Source organism: Fonsecaea multimorphosa (assembly GCF_000836435.1).
Source record: "Fonsecaea multimorphosa CBS 102226 unplaced genomic scaffold supercont1.14, whole genome shotgun sequence".
Lineage (NCBI taxonomy): Eukaryota > Fungi > Ascomycota > Eurotiomycetes > Chaetothyriales > Herpotrichiellaceae > Fonsecaea > Fonsecaea multimorphosa.
The window spans coordinates 54,654-73,825 of NW_015971648.1; the positions used below are offsets into that span (position 1 = coordinate 54,654).

Below are 19,172 nucleotides of genomic sequence, written 5' to 3' on the forward strand. Positions count from 1 at the left end.
CGCGTCTTTTCGGTCTCTGGACGGCCTGGGGAATGGACTCGATGGTTTTGGTTTTGGGTGATTGATTGCATCCTTGCTTGTATCTGATGAGGGCGGTCACCGTGCCGATTCGTGAACAGGGTGTTGGACTACGACACTTGGAGGCAGGCTCAAGTGAGACACTAGGTGGAACGATGAATGACTTATGAGGCGTGGCGTTTATGGATGCTGTGCTAGCAAGCGGGTTCAACTTGATCCTGCACCATTGACTGCATGATAACCCGTCTTGGGCTTATCGAGTCTGCATAATCAGATAGGTAATTTGTTCACTTTGTTCGAATGCTCTCTGCGTATTTCAACATGTCAACATTTTTCTGCATATCTCCAATTTCTGCTTATATAGGATGCTTTGCTCTTTCGTGCATATATTGCGAGACTTTGCCGCCCTGCGAAATGTGGACACAAGACACAGAACACAGAACACGGCAGGTAAATCCAGGCATTCTCAGTCAGCTTACAAGGTTTGTCGAGGATTGACAGCGTCCAGATCTGGCCAGAGTCCTCTTCCTTTAGAATCACCCTCCGTTCCTTTTGGAGAGAGAGAAAGCCTCCCGTGATCTCGCCTTCGTCCCCTGCTGTTTTGATCTCTTCGTCGCCCTCCTTTCCTCGTCGAGAAATGTCCCTCTTCCTTGCCCGCCCCCGGCCCCCGTCTCCCTCTCTGGATATCGATCCCCTTTTTCCAGGCCTCTCTACTGAGCAAGATACCCGCCATCCACGACGACGCTCTGGCCGGTGATCCAACTGGCGCCCTCGCCGGCGAGAAAGACCGCGGCGCGGGCAATATCCTCGGCCCTACCCGTGCGGCCCCAGGGGTGCGTCGCCTTCATCAGGGCGTCCATGTTCTCCCTGCCCATCTTGGCGTACATGGTCTCGAGGATGTGCGTGTCCGTGAAACCCGGCTGGATGGCGTTGACGTGGATCCCGTCGCGGGCGTACTCGAGCGCGATGGCCCGCGTCATGTTCAGCACCGCGCCCTTGGACGCGCAGTACGGCGACGCCCCCGCTAGCCCGGCCGACGCGAGGATCGACGCCAGGTTGATGATCCAGCCCCTGTGCACGTCGGCCGTGGCCGTGGTCGTGGGAGAAGTGCGGGAGAACCGTGGGTGCGGGTCCTGCGCGAGCATCTGCGTCACGGCGTACTTGGTGCCCAGCCACACGCCGCGGATGTTGACCGCGTACGTCTTGTCCATGGCGTCGACGGAGGTTTCGTGAATGCGCGGGATGGCCCCGCTGGTCGAGTCGAGGTATTTTCGGGACGTGGTTTCGGCGGAGATTCCTAACTCCCAAGAAAGATCAGATATGGGACTATGAGAAGGAAGGGAGTATTGAAGAGTCCTCTGTGGTAATATTCATGCATGAGGGACATTCTGTTTCTGCTCTCTGTCTCTGTCTGTGTGTGTGTGTGTGTGTGTGTGTGTGTGTGTGTGCATGAAGGGGCCAGCGGAAGAATGCACTGAGGAAGGGAGAGCCCATGGGATTGTGGAACTGGGGAGTTGGGGAAGTTTTGATACTCGAGGACTCAATGAGAAATGGTTCGAGGCTGACGAGGCTGTAATTAAGGGGAGCGGAGACGAATGGTCATGCATGGGTGCGTAGATTGGGTTCGATAGATGTATTTGTACCGGGGTACAATTCGCGATCCATGACCGCCCTCCCTCCTCGAGAACTAAAGAATAGAGAAATGACTTACCAGCATTATTCACCATGACATCCAACCGTCCATACGTCTGCACCGTAAAAGCCACCGCCGCCTTCACGCTTTCTTCATCCGTGACGTCGCACCGCACAAAGCTGGCCCTTTGCTTCCCACTCGCGGGCCACTTGGCATTGACCAACTCGACCGTCGGCGTCGTCAGGTCCGTGTCCTTCAGCATGCCCGCGATGGTGGGCGCCGGCGGCGGTGCGGGTTGTAGGTCTGCCGAGACGACGTACGCGCCTGCCGCGGCGTAGGCTTGCGCGATGGCACGGCCCAGACCCGACGAGGCGCCGGTGATCAGGGCGACTTTGTCTTCGAGAGACGCGATGTTGCCTATGGGGGAGTCGGGGGAGGGGAAGGTGTGGGCCATTATGGTCTTGTTTGCGAGGTGTAGGTGATGGGTGCCAGGGGTCGGTGGTGTCAGTGTTAGATGTCCGTTTTGATGTCAGGCAGTGAGGTGTGGTTTAGGTTATGGTTTGCAAATGCTCGAGTTGATGTGATGATTGTAGGGAGGTTAAGGAGGTTTGATATATACAGGTTGTGGAACGACACGGCCAAAGATTCAGAATATATAGTAAATGCACGTACCTAGCTATGTATTTCCCTATATACTTCGTATATTTAGGATTCACAGTACCGAGCAAAGCGGGGGACATATGTTCCATGTCCATTGAACATACCGAGTCGGCCCGCTCGGACGGAATGCAATTAGGGGGAGGGGAGGAGTGAGGAGCAAGGAGAGAAAGTGTATCCAAAGGCTCGAACCCTTCCTTCCAACTGTTCGTCCTCGCAATCTGGCTTCGGAACACATCTCATGTACCGTGCGCTCTTTGCCCTGTCGAATCGGTGACTTAACGTCGAACGTCGAACGTCGAATGTTGACTGTTGACTGTCGGACTGAAAAGGGGAGCAACGTCAGCTGATACGCATGAGGGGGAAAAAGCATATTGTGCATTTCGCCCTGGCATCGACATCTCAGTGCGAGTCAGTCAGTCAGCCAATCAGAAAGTCAGCGTCGCGTTATGAACCACATACAGTACCTGTGAAGCCTCGAATCCTTTGTGGGGGGCCTTCTGCCGGCCCGAGGCTCAAGTAACTTGCGGTATGCGAAGGTTGGTTGGAGTTGGAGTCTTCAGAAAAAGAAAGCGCGTGGGACTTGATGTTCGGCTGCTTTATTTGTATATAGAGAAGTGCTCTTCACTCTCGCCGCCCCGATACTTCTCGGTGGGAGAGGAGCTTGCGGAGAAGTCAGCATAGTGTAGGGTTGTTGTCTGTCCAGCGACCGGTTCTTTGAGGACTGGTGTCATCACTAATGTTTGGTTTGGCTCTGATATGCCTTCACACAGGTGAGCGTCCAGTACTACCCTTGAAGCTGACACGCGAAGGTCGAAGAGACCGCAGTAACTGCCTGGACGGAGAAAGGGCCACTTTCATAGAGGGATGATCTTTGTGTTTTTCACATACAGCCCTCAGAAAAGGAAGACAAACCTCAATATCGGCAATATCCAGCAAGGGTAATGTCTTCTCTTGTCTTTAATATCGCAGAGAGTCGTCCGGTAAGGGTTTCCTTTCCTCGGGCCTCGAGACACGCAAGCCAACTTGAATCAGTCAGGGAAGCGTTGAGCCAGAACCTCATCGGCGGATGCGGAGTGATCACTTTGCATCGAGGAAGGGAAATGTAAGAAAAGATAATCCATAAGGTTAGGACTCAGAGTGCCACGCGCATATACAGAACATGGGGTTCCCTAATATATAAATCAACTTAATCGCCTTCCAGATGACATGCAAGATCGCTGTACAAGTCATAGTCCTCGTAGCCTCACTGCGCAAGATATGCCGAATGAGATCTCTCAAACACCGCTGACACGCACAAGGGTAGATGTAGATAAATGTCACGTAGAGACCGGCGCGGAGATTTTGCTCTTTTCAGCAAGTCGAAATGCTTGCTCTAATTCATCGTCGCTGTCGTCAGATAACTCGTCCAGCATGCGGTCAATGAGGGCTGCCTTGTCAAACGAAGGTTCTGTGGAGCCGGCCTCGGAAAACACCACTTTCTTCGGAGACGTCACCGACGTCTGGCTGAACTGAGTTCGCAGTGGTGAGGTCTGTGATGAGAACAGCTGCGCGGAGCGGAGGGAAGAATCCTGCGAAGCGTGCGAGGGTGGGTTGTATCCTGAATTGCTGGGGCTGGCCATGAAAAGAAGCGTTTCTACCGCGTCTGCTTCCATCGCGGCATTCTGACTCGGGGTTCGTTGGTTCGTATGCGGCCTCGCCGAATGCAAGTTTCGGGTCTGGACGTGGATTCCGTTGACGCTCTGAAATGCCGCGTTTGGAGTCGGGCGCCGGCGAGAACCTGGAACAATATCTGCGGGTGGAGCCAGAGCGCGACGCGACGGGATCGGAGGACTGCCAACCACGTTCACCAACCCGCGGCTTTCGAGAGCCACAGTGCTGTCGGACGATTCGCTCTCGCTCGACTCGCGCTGGTATTTTCTCGACATGGCAGTCCTGGGCGAAAGCAACTGCTGGTCATGTAGATTTTGAAATCCAGACACGGTTGACCGTGGGGATTGGGAGGCCAAGGACTCAACCTCGTCCAGAGAACGTGTTTGCCAACCGTTCTGGACTTTGACCATGGCATATTTCAGTTTGGTGCGCAACTGCTGTGAAAGCTGGACCACATTAGATCAACACACTTCTGGAGGGAAACGCGAATGACTCACCTCGAGGACATTGCCCTTTGGCTGGGTTGAAACAGTGCTCGACGTATGGGAATGACCGACACCGTTCGATCTGGGAATACCCTCTTCCATCGGATCCACACTGGACCTCTTGACCTCACCACTTGCGGTTCGTTTGAGACCCGAGGAGGCGTTTGATGGAGGACTCTGAGAGGTTGAGTCGTTCTTTTCCCGCCGAGCTCCTTCGTCGCGAGCAGTTTCCGCGTTCAGCCTCTCCTCCTGCTGTGAAAGAGTTTCTGTTGCTTGCGATCCCCCATGACTTGAAATGGCAGATGTCGTGGGCGACACTTCGCCATGGTCCGCTGACGGATTATTCGCGGCGGTCGATGTGTCACTGGTGGACAGTCTGAGGTGTTTCGGGTTGGAGGAAGAGGTATCGCTCGAGTCTCCAGAAGGAACAGCCGAAGGGAGATGTTCTAGAGGTAAAGGTGCAGGTGTTGTCAAGACAGGTGGATCCGAGATGCCTGATGCACCATGCGCCGTGGCATGCTGCATATTCGACTCGGTCATTCGGCGACGTGCAGTAGTCACGCTGGTGGGAGATAGAGGTCTCGAATACGGAGAAGGTACGGGCCGCGACGTTCAGGTACAAAGGAGGAAAAGCAGCAGCAGGAGTCAGAATCAGAAAGGAACGACGAGACAGGCAAGCGTCGTCGCGTGTTGCAGCGGTCGTGGCTCGTGTGTGTTAGCGGTGGAGTTCCCAAACCTCGCAGGCTGTCGCAGTCTGGTCGAGATGGTGGGGCGGAGGACCTGATTGCGTTGCAACGCGTGTTCGGGGCCAGTGCCGACGCGTTGTGATCGGGCTGCAGAGGCGAGATGAAGACGAACTCTGATGAGATGGAAGAGATGGAGGAGACAACGCGCATCAACGGCGGTAGAGACACAGATGCCAGGTTGAAGGGTTCAAGGGCTCATGTCGCCATGTCGGCGTGGGTGTGAGAGTATGGTGACTACACGGAACGAGGTATTAATCGTGACAGACAGAGTTTTGCTCGTGGCATTGCGTCGGCCGTTGGGCGGTTGTTGGCGGTTGTTGGCAGTTGGCAGTTGGCACGCGCTATGCTCCTTTGCTCCGTTTTTCGCTGCAGGGCTCAACTAATTAATTGTCAATTATTAGGCCTCGTCATGCGCTCCCTCTTCCCTCTTCCAATTGCTGGTCTGTTTGCCTCTTTGAGCACATGACTCCACTGTCTCTTGGATTCTACTACTACCAGGTACGAGGTACCTTAGGATAGGCATCTTTCATGTAGAGTCGGCTGAAGGGATTGATATTCCAGCAATGTTTCGAGAAAGCACCCTTATTTTATATACCTCTCCTTTTGTGCTGTTGTCCAGTCTTCCTGTCATCCATGCTATCCCTGCTAATGCAATGCTTTCGCTGCCTTTCCGCTTTTCCAAACAATGATATATACAAAAAAATGCCATCCCAAATGTGTCCATGTTCCCAGCGCTAAACTTCATACCCATCACCAGTGTAGATACTGCCAGCCAGGGTACTAGAGTCCATCATGGACTGCCTCCGGTCCGCCATCTCCACCTCCTCGTCCCCCGCCTGCCCCATCAATCCATTCTGTCCCGGCCATACTTGGGGCGGCGAGCTCAGGAGAGCAGCAGAAGAGCTTTCACCCGACGCTGTACTTTCCCCGCGATGGTGCCCCATCATCTGCCGTGCATCTTCCATTTCCGGTCGTATTCTTTTCATGCCCATCACTTCAAAGCCAACCTCTGTGTCTTTCGTTTTGGCATTATGATGATTGGCGAAGATCATTGAATCTCGGATGGCTTTCGGTGCCAGGGATTCTTTCGACCACTCAAACAGGTTCAGCCACGGGAGCCAGGCCAGGAGAATGCGGTGCGCCAGCGAGCGTTTCTGTTGACGTCTGACCCTTGCTGATGATAGGACAGGGAGAGTTGGAGGTCGGTCCATAGTCGCCAAAGCTGCAAACTGATTCGGGTCCTCTGGGTTGTCCGGTTTGAGGGGAGGTGAATAGGGCCGGAACCCCAGACCATCCACGGCAGTCTCGGCTCCCTCGCCGCCGGAGGGTGCACAGTAGTTGTCGTCATCTTTGTTTCGCAGCCAAGAGATATGCGTCTTTGCAAGCATATAAAGTACTCGCACAAGACTGATCATTCCGATAGCCAAGGGGATCAACTGGCCAGCCCCCACCGCCGCTGAGCTCCCTAGGACGTTGCCCATGTGATTCAAGTTGAGGGTGAACTCGATGTTGAGGATGGCAAACACAATCCAGAACAGATTGAAACAAGAGAGGCAGATGTACCAAGTTGTCAACCTATCGTCATTGGAGTTAGCAAGAAGATGTCAAGTTGGGAATAGGTCAGGCCTGGATGAGTTCCAGAATGCCGACTCACTCTCTCTTATTGAGCGAAACATCCGCGTCCGGGTGCTCGATCAACTCCCAATTATCCGCCTTCTTCTCCCATTTCCTCGTCACATAGACTATGCCCGCGATCGCGGCCACGATCGCCATCACGGCATAGTACAACGCCGCTACTATCGCCATGGCCAGATTCACCCCCCTGGTAACCCAGGATTCAACCCTCATTGACACGAAGAAGTATGTCTGCAAGCCGCCGCAGGCTTCTCGGCGATCGCACGGGGAGAGGACGTCGATGCCTTTGGCCCAAAACCAGACCCCGTAAAGGGTGATCATGCTCATGAGGACGAGGCGGAAATGCGTGCCAAACCCGCCAAAGTGGCGGCGTCCGCCTGGCCCTTCCGTTTTGTAGTACACTGTTAGGAAACGAATGGTTAGCTGTAAAGCTTGCAATGCCCCCAAGAATGGATTTGCCAATATTAAACTCGGTCAGGCTGATTCCCATGCACATGCTCGTGATAGCATAGCACTAAACACAGGCATTTGCTCGGAAGATGCCTCTGACCAGGCAAAAGCAAGCCCAGAACCTGGAACAGAGCCCCTGAAAAGAGGAAATTAGACTTACTTGTGCGATATCCCCAAAGGCTCATGATGCTGAACAGAAACCCGACACACAATTGGTGGATCACCAGCACATCAACCACACGGATCTGATCCTTCCGTACCGAGTAGAAAAACACGGTTGAAAACAATGCGAGGAGGAAGATCGAGTTCGTCTCGAGAGAGCCGATGATCTCTTCGCAGAGGAAGTTGTTCGCGATCCAGGACGTCATCCATTGGGTGTCTGCAAGGATCCGGGAGTGTCAGCAAAGGCAAAATGTGTAAGATGATGGCGATCACATCAAGGGCGGCCAGGCCGGGGGTTGCGAAACGTACAGATACCGATCCTAACGCCTAAGCCATAGAAGTCGGAATTGCCGTCGATAGCACACCCTTGCTCCACGGGGCCCTCGGGAGAGCAGACCGAGTCATCGGGCTTGATTCCTTTCGCAGCGTAGGCAAGTGCATTGAACAGCAAGAGAATGATGAGGAAAGTGCAAAGTGTTCTTGTGGGTAGAGACATGTTCGCATCCGCGACACTCCTCCGGTGGTGCGGGACAATGAATATTCAAGACAAGGCTGAGTATCAGCCAAAGAGTGGATGTAGAGGTGGCGGCACAAAGGGCTGCCAATGCTTTCAGATGCCAATGAGAGAAACAGGAGAATAGAATAAGCTTCGACCAGGTCAAGGGGAGTATGAGAAGGAGGAGGAAGCGTTCTTTTCAACACACTGTTACACTTATCAAACCCCGCGAGCGGTTGATGCGGATGCAGAGCACACACACACATCACGGATTTCCTGCCCAATTCACCTCCCGTTCGGCGTTCAGCTTCTTTTCCTGGAATGCCGCACGCACATGCGCAGGGAGATGGGGGGATAGCACCCATCTTGGAGGGGTAGAGATGTGCCTGTGTCGTACAGAATGCACGATGCATCAACCAACCTGCTTGTCAGTGGACGAAATTTCGTGGGGAGTGCTGATATTTCCGAGTCGAGGCCCAGACCGCTCGAAGCTCAGCCAGCCTGATTTTCCCAGCACGAAAAAGAGCTGGACCTCTGCTTTCCAACGTGCGAGTGCAGCCCCCGCCGACCTCTGCCTACCAAAAGGACTCGGTTGTTCGTCGCATGATCCCTGCACGTGGACAGATACGGCAGGTTTGGGGGCCGGCCTTGCAGATGGCGTGGTCGGGGGCCTGCCCAAGTCATTCTAAGCGAGCAGGAATTGCTGGTTCAGGACGCCGCAGGGCTCAATGTGTTCCCGGTAAAGGTCAGGCCAAGGGTAAGCGAGGAGGGCATTGCCTGTCTGTCATCTCATCAAATGCTCAGCGGCAGGAGTGTAAGATTAGCCGACTGCCCAGAACAGGCAGTCACAAGAGGGTTGTTAAGAGTGGGCGATGACAGCTGGAGGAGGAGATAAAATTCCGTCCATGTGAGGATGGGCAAAATGCCCTTCCACATACCGAAGACTCGGTAGAGAGACTGCAGCCATCAGCCATCAGCCAGCCACCTCGATCGACTCTAAGTACGGTAATTCTAATGCTAATTACCGCCGATGAATGCGTTTCCATCGCATCGACATTGGCGACACTCCCCGCACCCTCATCGCCTTGTCATCACCGCCTTCTTCACACCGTCAGTTGTTCATCTCACTTCATCATTGTGCTGATCTGTGATCTATTTCAGCAATCACCTCGTGTCATTGCATGCTGATCCCACACCTTGTTCTGCACCCAGCCAATGGTGCGGTAGACCTCGTTTCCGGGGACGAACAAATGCTTTCTGCCTGTCCCATTCCTTTTCCATGTGACTCCCTTTTAGCCTGTTGTTTTGACGACGACTGCCTGCTGAGCGCATTCCAAAGCAGCCCTATGCATCGACACGGGACGAGGCTGTGCCCGTATCAGTGGATTGATCTCAGCCCCAACGCCAATACCCGGGGACTCCAAACAAAATTTGCCTGTCTCTCGGCTGCTCCGATTAAGCTGCAGGATTGAACCTCAGCTCGTTGTTGTTCGCCGGATCTGCCTGCAACTCCATGACCGGCGGATCGTCGACGTCGTCGTTGTCATCTTGCACACTCATGTGGACCGGCATCGACATTCCGCGTCCAGACGTACCAATGCTCGATGTGATTTCATCAGGAGGAGGGGCGCTCTCCCTGGTGCCACGGCCGTGTCCAAAGTCTTCATGGTGCAGGACCGGCCCAGCTTCACTGCTGTACAGAGGACTATCATTGTCGTTGGGGTCGTGATGGATCGAACCATCGTCCTCTATATCCCTAAAGCTTGGTGCTGGACTGCCATCATGCCCTTCAACGCGCGTACTGTCGTTGGAACTGCCCTTGTCACCAAACATCCCCTCGTCTTCTGAATTGGCCGGCACTCGCTGCGTCGAGGCCTCTAAACGTGCAAAATCCCACGTCTGCTGCGACCACTGGAAATCCATGCTGACACCCTCATCGACGTCGGCTTCTGCTGGAGCGTCGTCATAACCTGGGGGCTGCTCGAATTCGCCACCACTACTGGCTGCTATTGGCAGCGTCAAGTTCGGTGGACTTTCTGTTCCGGCTAACAGACCTCGAGTCTGCCGACTTCCTTCTCCTTGCGCCGAGCCACCCGGTCCCGCTCCCACGCGGTGACCGTGACCGACTGGAAAAGCGCTCGACGACCCATTGTGGGAGGAGTCGCCGAGACGCCGACCTTCCCCCGTCATCGGAGAAGATTCACGCGAGTCTTGTGGCAGTTCAGAGTCGGCTGCGGCATCGTTGCTGTTGGAACTGGAGTCTTGGAGGAGTTCTTGAAGCTTGGGTCCCCCTAAAGGATGCTCCGACCGTCTACGATAGAACAACAGGTACGCTGCACTGGTCACGACCGATCGCGGGTCCGTTTTTGACGAGACGTGAGAGTCTGACCCCAGTCAGTAGAGCCGGCGGACGGGGAACGAGCAACTCACCATTGTATTCATACCAGCCATTGTTGTAGAAATTCTTCGCATACGCCGTGTAATGACCGCCTCCCAAGCCGCCGTAATGGTTATCAACAGCGATCAAGTCATAAATCAAGCTCTTGCCATCTTGCTGATCCCTCACCATCTCGGAAAGATCGAGCCCCTCCGTGGGGTACTCAACTCTCACTTCAAGCTTGTCGCGGAAGTTTCTGTTAGAACTGAACCGCTTCAAGTGCATAACAAGGATATCGGGCGCTTTCCACAACTCGAACATTTTGTCGGCTCGGCGGTGCTCTTTGCACCGAGGACAGTACCAGGCGTTCTGCTCAGACAGCGTTTCGGATTTGCCAAACTCGTTCAGACAATCTTCCAATGTGATGCCATGCTTCTTACGACTGTTACGCTGCTCACGCTTAGCTGTAATTTCCGGATCGGGCAGGAGACCCACGCTCTTCCATGTTGGAAGACCGCGATAGCCCTCGCCTGAGTCCTCGCTGCCGCCGAATAATGCATCATAGCCCTCTTGACTCCAGTCAAGGATGATGGCTTCGCCTGGTCGGACGAGTTCGCCAGTCTGCGCTTTAGGTAACGGCTGAGGTGGTGGCAAAGGTGATCGACGGTGTGGGCGTCTGGCCGAGAACTTGCCTCTGTTTTTATTTTTGCCATACTTCTGCGCTTTCTTGTTCCGGCTGGGCAGGATCTCTTGGGGTTCCTGGAACTCGGATTCGGAGTCAGGACCAGAGGGGAAGACTGGACTGGCTTCCGACCCAGACTCGTTGCTGTCCATGGGTGTGTCGTCGTTCTCAGCGTCGGCAAGTTCATCGTCACTTTCGGCAGAGCCGCTCTCACCATTGGCAAAAGCAGAAGCGCCAGCCGGCCTCATCGAACGGGATGCTGGTTTGGGGATTCGGTTTCTGATAGATTCGTATTCTCCAGTCTCTGAAATGTTATTCCAGCCAGTGGGAATGCCCTCTCCAGTTGAAGCGACCTGAACATCGAAAAGTTGTTGGAAACGGCGGGGTACGGGCGAGCTAGTATGCATGAACTTCTGTAACCCTGCCTCAGCGGGCTGAGGCCTCAGCTCGGGAGCTTGACTAGCATCTCGCATCGACACATCTACAAGGCCATCTTCGCCCTGCACAGAGTTGGCGGTAGGAAGGCCAGAGCCAGAACTGGACATGTCGTCCGTCATAACCATGGTGTCGGACCCTTCTGGGGTTCCCACCCCATCGTCCGACGGGTTATCTTCCTCCTCTAGTATCCTCTTGGTTGTCATTCCTGCGACATTCCCGAGAATTTTCTTCAGGACACCGTCGTAGCTAGACCTGTCTTCGCGACTGAGCACGACGTACATAGGCTGACCAAAGAACGGTTTCGAGGATACCCGTGCAGCAGGATTTTTGACAAGTCGGTTGTACATCGGTACAAGGATCCGGTCGGCTTCTGGACTGTCTGCATCAACCATCTCGTCCTCTGCATCACTCTTGACCATGTACAAGCTGAACTTCCGCGCTTTGTTTGGATTGTAGTTGGTTGGGACGGATTCCAGTTCGTACATGCAGATGATGTCGTTAGCTTGGATGTTTGCTTCAGAGATGACGACGTTGTTGTCGAAAATCTTATAGATCTTGTTCTTGTAAGACTCGGCAACAAGCAGTCTTTCCACATCGGCATGCGTCCTTAAAGCGACAAATTCTTTCAAGGCTTTGATGGTTGAATGCTTGTCGATGTCTATGTCGACTCGAATGGGTCGTTTGTGGAGCGGAAAGTACAGGATCTCTTTCTGCCAATTGTTCTCAATGGGCAGTTGCAAGGTCAAATTGTTGAAGGGATCGAAGATGATGCTGACTTTCTTACAAACCGGGCAGGTCAAGGTCGATTTGTACATTCCCGCGAACAGATCTGTGACAACAGAGTCATTTCGCGCCTTGTAAATTTCCCAGTTCTTCTGAGCGAAAGCCTGAAGGGCCGCGCTATCCTCGACCATTTCATCTGTCGAATCCGGCTTTTCGATGTATGGTTTCTTGTGAATGCGGTTCAAGTCTTCCTGAAGTCCGTCCAATAGGAACAATAAAAACTCCTGGGAGTCTTGTTGTGAATACCCAGAGAAATTAGACCCGTACTTCCCTATGGTGGCCTTGAATCTGCTCGGGTTCGTCGAAGAGGCGTTCTCGTCGTAGATCTGGTGGAGAAGATTGGCGTATGCCTTGGCAATCTCGCCATGGTGACCAAGGGGATTGTCCACGTTAAGGTCCTGCTTCCACTGGTCATGGAGGAAGTACTGTGTCAACTCTTCGACACTGCGAATGCATTGTAAGGCTGAATTCATGTAACACGTGTTGCCCAAGTTGCTTAGTCCAGTGATGCCGCGTGGTCTCCCGTCACGTTTCTGCCGTCCCCGAGTCATCATGCCAGGAGCTGGGCTGGATCTTCCGCTGGGGGTGAGGTTCTTAGCTGCGCCCTTAATGCCTTTGGTCAGGTTGAGTTTGGAATTTTCACTTGGCCACTCATCCTTCCCAGACTTTTGTTCCTCGAGCACAATCACTTCCTCGTTCCTGCCCAGACCAACGAGACTCAAGGTCGATGTCTTTCCATTGTAATTAGGGTTCGCAGTGTTGTCCTTGATCTCGGTAAGGAGTTCACGATGCTCGCCTACTTGAAGGTGTACGAAGGTGTTGACATCAAGGAGCATTTTGTCTCCTGCGGTGGCCACAATCTCAGCACCAGGGGCCGGAGAAGCACTTCTGGAAATAGATGGAGTGAGTGCACCTGAAGCACTGGCATTTCTCAGTCCGCCGAGAATTCTCCACACTCTGACTTTGGTGTTCATGTCGATATGCAGGAGCTTTTTGCCTTCTTTCAGCCACTCGTTGCACAATGTCTTCTTGCTGGCAATCATTCGTTGGGGAGGGAGATCCTTCTCGCGTTGAGTCTGGGTAGTGTGCTCACTAGGCACCTTGAGGAAGGAAAAGAGCGGCGGGTTCAGTTCCCACGTCACGTTCGGCATCGCGGCGTCGGCACCGCCCCAGTCATGGGCGTATCTAGTAATGACAGGAGAATCTTTTGCGAGCCCGTACCATGAGATGATCAGATCCCAGGCTTCCTGAGGGAACACTCGATAGTCCTCATCCAATGTCAAGCCTGGTCGGAGAGGCACATATTTTTCGCCCGCCTCGTCCGTCAACTTGACATCCTCGTCGATCACCATGGCAATGTCCGAATTGTCAACAGGTCCAATTTCACCCTCAGTCGCTGACTTTTCGACCTTTCCCACATCAGCAGGAAGAGAACCACGAGCCTGGACTTTCTGGAACCATTTTGCAGAGATGAGGTAACCCTTCTGGCCTTCAACCAGCTCTTTCTGCCAGAGCGCCGTCACCTGCGCGATCTGTTCGTCGATAGAAGGTATGGACGTAGCAGTGGGAGGGACATCGGCGTTCAGCGAAGTGGCGGCGGTAGAACGGTTCGAAGGGCTCGGAAAGAGTGAATCTGTGGTCGAACTGCCACTGTTGTCAGACAAAGAAGCCGCACTCTGCTGGACGGCGCGAGGATCACTAGTGTGGGTCAGTCGGTCCGTCGTCGCTAAGATGTCGCGATGTCTCAGGCCCGTGTCTTGCTGCTTTGCCTTCAGAGTGTCTTGAGCACCTGTCGCCGCGGCGACGTCTGGGTTGACTGGCGTGAAGCCAGACCCGCCAGCGCCGCCCGGTATTTGACCCTCGCCCATTTCTACGTCACTGTTGTAGGACTCTCTATCCTGGGCCCCCATATCAGACGCCGGCCTCTTAACAGCAGGGGAAGCGGAGCGCAGGTGCCTGCCTAAATCATCCTTGGAATGTGAGAGGTGCTGGGTTTGGTGATTGGGAAGTTTTTGAGAGGAAGCGGGCATGTCCCGGGCGGGAGTGCTCGGAGGGAGAGGTAATGAGGAGATCCAGGTTCGTGACTTAGGCCAGGACCATGGACTAGAGGATACAACAGGGCGGAATCTGACTGTCGAAATAATGAACGTGTCGATGGTGAGGGTCTGAAAATGACGCCGCAGAAAGTGAGGGCCAGAGTCGCAAGTGGGTACCGGGCCTGCTTCACTGGCGGTTTGCCTGCGCTAAGTGAATGGCGCGGTGAGGCAGTCACTGGGTGAAGAGCTTGACAGCAATAATATGGGCACACCGAGGCCTCAGCCACGACTGACGGAATTCTGGGAAGCGCTATCACCAGGTACAGCAGGGTATGGGGTCGGAAACCATCTGGGTCTTCTAACAACATGGACTGGTTTTCGGTTGGCAAGCCTTTGTGCTGCAAAGGACAATTCACCCTTTTTGAGCAATGAGAGACCAAGAGCCGAGCCGCAGAACCTACCTAGGTACGCTTGTGTGAAGCTTGCTCTCGCCATGTAATCCCGAATCAAGAGCCACCCCGTTCATCCTCATTGAGGACCCTTTCCACCACCACAGTTCCGGAGTCCTGTAACGCGTTGTGGCTGTCATACTAGTGAGCCACAGATGACACATAGGCACCTAGGGACGTAGTATGTTGTCCGCCTGCGTGGCCCATCATCATTAAGCAAGGCTGACATACAGCAACGAGGCTTCCAACCGCCTCACCAGAAGCCTTGTGCCTACCCACCCTAGCCCATTATTCCGCCCTTGATAGCCTCATGGGACAAATCCAGGACTTCTCAGGGCTGGGCTAGAATTATCTTGCGACAATCTTATCCACTTCATCCCTCGCCTCCGACCACGTCTCCAGATTCTTCCTCGCCCATTCGATATGACATCGCGCATACGAGACCTACCAGTGCGTGAAAAGTTAGCATAATGAATAAGTTCCAGTAGCTAGACTCTGTGAGTCTTTCTGGGGAGCACGCACCATGTATCTCTGAAGGTCGTCTTCTTTCTCTTTCTGGAACCTCTTGAGGTCTCGCATCACTCCTTGAGTTGCGTCGTGGACGTCCTTCTCCGATACTTCTAGAGCCTGTTCCAGCTGAGACAGGCTTTCTCGCGTTTTCCCAATTTGGTCACGTCTCGTCCTCTCCGGGTCAACATCCACGAAGCCGTTCACTGCATGTCTGAAGCTGCCAAAGATCTTGTTGGTCACAAAGTTGCCGCTGGGAGACTTCTTGTGTGATGTCGGCGAGGTTGGATTCTGCTGTGGCTGTCCTTGAGCAGCCGAAGGAGGCGATGATGGAGGCTCGCCATGAGTGGGAGGAAAGTCAGAGTCGACCGATTCGGTCTCTTCGTGCTGCCCGTCCCTTCTTTCGGGTGGACCCCTTGCGGAAGCATTCGATGTTGAGCGACGTGGTGGGCTTGCTAGTGTCGTGCTGCCGGCTAGATACGCGTCAATTCGTTTGGCCTCTGACTCGCTGCGCTCGAGCTGGTCCAAGAGGTGCCGTTTCTTCTCCAAGTCCTCCCTGGTCATTTCTTGCTGCACTCGTTTCAGCACTCTGTATTTCAGCACATTCCGGACGACCCCCGCAAACTGTGCACTCTCCCTCATGGGCTCGGCAAAAGTGGCTCCCAAGCTTAGCGACAGCTCCTCGGTTGAGATATATGTGCTGTCCACGGCCTGTCCTACCCGCTCAATGGCTGCTGCTACCGTAGGTGACTGCTCGGAGAGGGAGAATCCATTGTACCGCGCCCCCAACTCTGCAAGATCCGCTGAAAGCTTGGTGAGGTGCTCGATAGTACGGCGGTTCACTTTTTCAATACTGCCCTGTAATAGAATCTCTAGTTCCCGCGTGTTCGCTTCGAAATTGATAAAGTAGGGGTCAAGGTCGGTTTCACTCAGTCTCTCCGAACTCACGGGAAATCGTCCGAAGATTTGAGGACCGGGTGTCGTATGGGACGCAGCTGATGGGAACGTCTGATCTGGGGGAGATATAGGGGTCCCAGTGCTCGAAGTTGGTCCGTTTGGCCTCAGTTTGGCCGAGGAGGACGGGATTGGTAACCAGTTATGAGCAGGAGTTGGGTTAGCAGGGTCGAGAGGTGGTGCTTTCAGATTATTTTTCGGCACCGAAGAGACCGGATGGGCATGCAAGACTTCATTCTGCACAGCACGGTCAGCCTCCTGGTATTTGGGCAAATAGTGTGGGAGGCCATTATTACCCAGCTGGAATTGGGATCCAGGAACCTCCACCAGACGCCGTCCTCAACCACCTCCTTCATTCTCCGACAACGGTTCAAAAACACAGCAAGCATACGTTTCCGCTGGTCGATGATGCCCACGTCTTCCTTTGCCTTTGTGGGTTTGGCGGCGTAATCCGCCATGGTGTGTTTCTCAGGGATTGGAGGAATGATCAAGGTGGGATGGAGGTTGATGAGGGCGGCGCGCAGTGAGCTGAACTCTGAGTATCTCCTCGCGACTTCAATGTCCTGCAACATTTCTTGTTAGCTTTACCCTGTCGGTTGTTTCAAAGTCCCGCGGGAGGTGCCCACTCCAGTGCGAATCTTGTACACAATGTACCCTCCGTCTGCGCTTTTGCCTGCGTCTGTTATGACAATTTCCAGGTCCGGTTGTTCATAAAGGATCTGCTGTACTCGGCTGTCGTAGCCACCTTTGGGAGGGACAGGACCGCTCTCGGCTTGTCTCTCATCGTCGTCCTCCTCCTCTTCATCGTCGTCATCGCGGAACTGTGAGGCCTGGTTGGAGGAAGCAGAGTATGAAGTAGGCGACGTTGGTTGGTCTGAGTCTGGATCTAGACAGTTAGCGACAAGCTCAGTTAGACTCGATGCAAGCGCATACAGGAAGTGCCTGGAGTTGGGTTGGAGGGTTCGGTTGCAGAGTCCTGGTTGTTGAAGGACCCATACGGGTTGTTGTCCTCGTCGTCCTGCCACATCTTATGCTGACGTGCGACGGAGGCGCGAGAGAGGCGGCTGAATACTGGACAAAATGAAGGGCGCAGGCTTATCGTGGACAGTCCATTGTTCTGAGAAGAGTAAGTAGTAAGTGAGAAGGCACACCTTGAATTGTTGGAGGGCCATGGGGACGTTAAGATGCACTCCCACCCACCTAGCCACGTCATTGGCTAGTCTCCCCAGGGCGGCCGGACCAGCTCAGTCCAGCGAAGCCTCACTAACCCGTGACAAGGTTAAGAGTAGATATAGCTTCACACCCTCTGTACACCTCTGCTCTTTGATCATTCTACAAGCGCCCTGCCGGACGTCAAGCCCTCACTATGGCTCAAATGAACTGTCGTCAACCGTGACTGGTCCAACCTGCTGCAAAACCTGTTGCTCTCTGTGTCCGCTGTCACGCTCATTGCACTTGCTGGATGGAAAGTCATTTCCTCCACATCCACTATGATGGCGACGGGCTCGTGGTGCTGTGCTAGGTGAAGGAATAGAGCTCTGAAACCTCAGAACCACTATCCATATCCCTCGCCATGGTTGAATGTGCTGCCTCTCTTCCCTTCCGTTATCCCTGCAACCACTTCCTTGCCCATCTCGGTCTCGAACTTCTGTCGCCACCACCACCCCTCAACCCAACACCGTACCCATAGCCATAGCCATATTGATATGGCACGCTGTGTCCGTTCACGATGCTTCCATGTACCAATGTTGGACCCCCTATATCCACCACCGGCGGCGCTGCTCCCGAGTGTGGCCACGCATGGGCGAACCACCACTTCCCATTCACCCTCTTTCGGACACACCAAAAGGTCATGGCAAGAATGACAATGGCCCCGAGGACCACGCCAACAATCATCCCCGCTTTTGCACCCGTACTCCAGTGATCCCAACCACCGCCATCATGAGGGTCAACCACGTAGATTAACTGACCCGGGTCTCCGGTGTGGGTTGAATTTGGTAGAGGAAAACCGGAGATGGGAATGATCCATGTTGAATAGATGTTTCCCCCGTCATCTTGGAGGTAGATGTCTAGCTCAGTCAAGGTGACTGTTGATGTCTGCGTGGTTATGGTCGGGATTGGCGTGTACTTTGTCGTGGGTGCGGTGACTGTGGTTGTGGAAGGTGAAGCAGGTGAAGGAATTGTGACAGTTTGACCAAAGGTGGCAAACAGAGTTGTGGATATGTGACAAGTTACGGTGGTGGTAATGTCGCTAATGACTGTTGGAGAGATCACGACCGCCGTGGTGGTGATCTCTGTGACGGTTTCGGTGGTGAATGACATGTTGAGATATTTGGCTCCAGACGCATCACAGAAGGCTAGGATGAAGGAGACACTGATTGAAGAAGGCAGTGCGGCAAATCAAGATGGTCAGGAGGATCTAAATGGGCAAGGTGATTAGCCAACAGTGATGAAGAAGTCCAGGCATCCTTCCTCGTCATTAGTTTGCCCTCAATTCTGTGGAAATACAGCACAAGTCAACTTGCCATCTGCAAGGTTGAATATCCCGGTAAGACAACGAAAAGTGCGGCAGAGTAAAAGCTTTGCGTTGCTCGTCTGCGAGGTACTCCTCTGCAAGACCCATACCTACTTAGGTATGTACATGTCATGCTCGGCCTTGACAACATGTGGCCACGCGATACCCTCCTCCGCAACGTCAACCTTTTGACTCTGTCATTCTGGCGACTATCGTTGATCAAACTTCACCGACGGCTTGCGGATGCCCTGCTGCACGACGTCGTTCACCTTCCTCCATCATTGCCATATGTTCCTGCATCATCGGCCAGAAGAGTTTCCATCCTCCCCAGACGCAGATTGGCGTGAGGACCAGGAAGCACAACAGGATCACAAGGCCTGGGTTCATTTTCGCCCGTTCCACTGATTGAGGATTCGAGTATGGGGTCGCCTTAGGGATGAGGGTGCCTAGTTGTAGAGGTCAGCCCAGCTTACAAGCGGAAAGGGAAGGGTGTCAC

General features: G+C 53.8%; 6 protein-coding genes across 6 annotated transcripts; all 6 read right to left on the reverse strand.

Moving 5' to 3' along the window:
* Positions 1-728: 728 nt before the first annotated feature.
* On the reverse strand, positions 729-2,105 carry Z520_07049 (uncharacterized protein; the record flags this gene model as incomplete). The annotated part of the gene is made up of 2 exons (XM_016777548.1): positions 729-1,315; positions 1,730-2,105. 2 exons carry the CDS (start codon positions 2,103-2,105, stop codon positions 729-731), a joined length of 963 nt encoding a protein of 320 aa, XP_016631058.1.
* A 1,522-nt stretch (positions 2,106-3,627) lies between these two features.
* On the reverse strand, positions 3,628-4,971 carry Z520_07050 (uncharacterized protein; the record flags this gene model as incomplete). The annotated part of the gene is made up of 2 exons (XM_016777549.1): positions 3,628-4,407; positions 4,459-4,971. The coding sequence occupies 2 exons, from the start codon at positions 4,969-4,971 to the stop codon at positions 3,628-3,630; spliced, it is 1,293 nt and encodes a 430-aa protein (XP_016631059.1).
* A 955-nt stretch (positions 4,972-5,926) lies between these two features.
* On the reverse strand, positions 5,927-7,935 carry Z520_07051 (uncharacterized protein; the record flags this gene model as incomplete). Its single annotated transcript, XM_016777550.1, has 4 exons — positions 5,927-6,767; positions 6,847-7,228; positions 7,438-7,656; positions 7,749-7,935. The coding sequence occupies 4 exons, from the start codon at positions 7,933-7,935 to the stop codon at positions 5,927-5,929; spliced, it is 1,629 nt and encodes a 542-aa protein (XP_016631060.1).
* Positions 7,936-9,390: 1,455 nt separating this feature from the next.
* Positions 9,391-14,245, reverse strand: Z520_07052 (uncharacterized protein; the record flags this gene model as incomplete). Its single annotated transcript, XM_016777551.1, has 2 exons — positions 9,391-10,319; positions 10,366-14,245. 2 exons carry the CDS (start codon positions 14,243-14,245, stop codon positions 9,391-9,393), a joined length of 4,809 nt encoding a protein of 1,602 aa, XP_016631061.1.
* An 803-nt stretch (positions 14,246-15,048) lies between these two features.
* Positions 15,049-17,188, reverse strand: Z520_07053 (uncharacterized protein; the record flags this gene model as incomplete). Its single annotated transcript, XM_016777552.1, has 5 exons — positions 15,049-15,144; positions 15,223-16,398; positions 16,458-16,724; positions 16,788-17,041; positions 17,095-17,188. The coding sequence occupies 5 exons, from the start codon at positions 17,186-17,188 to the stop codon at positions 15,049-15,051; spliced, it is 1,887 nt and encodes a 628-aa protein (XP_016631062.1).
* Positions 17,189-17,766: 578 nt separating this feature from the next.
* Z520_07054 (uncharacterized protein) lies at positions 17,767-18,483 on the reverse strand (the record flags this gene model as incomplete). Its single annotated transcript, XM_016777553.1, has 1 exon — positions 17,767-18,483. The coding sequence occupies one exon, from the start codon at positions 18,481-18,483 to the stop codon at positions 17,767-17,769; it is 717 nt and encodes a 238-aa protein (XP_016631063.1).
* Between the last annotated feature and the right edge of the window lie 689 nt (positions 18,484-19,172).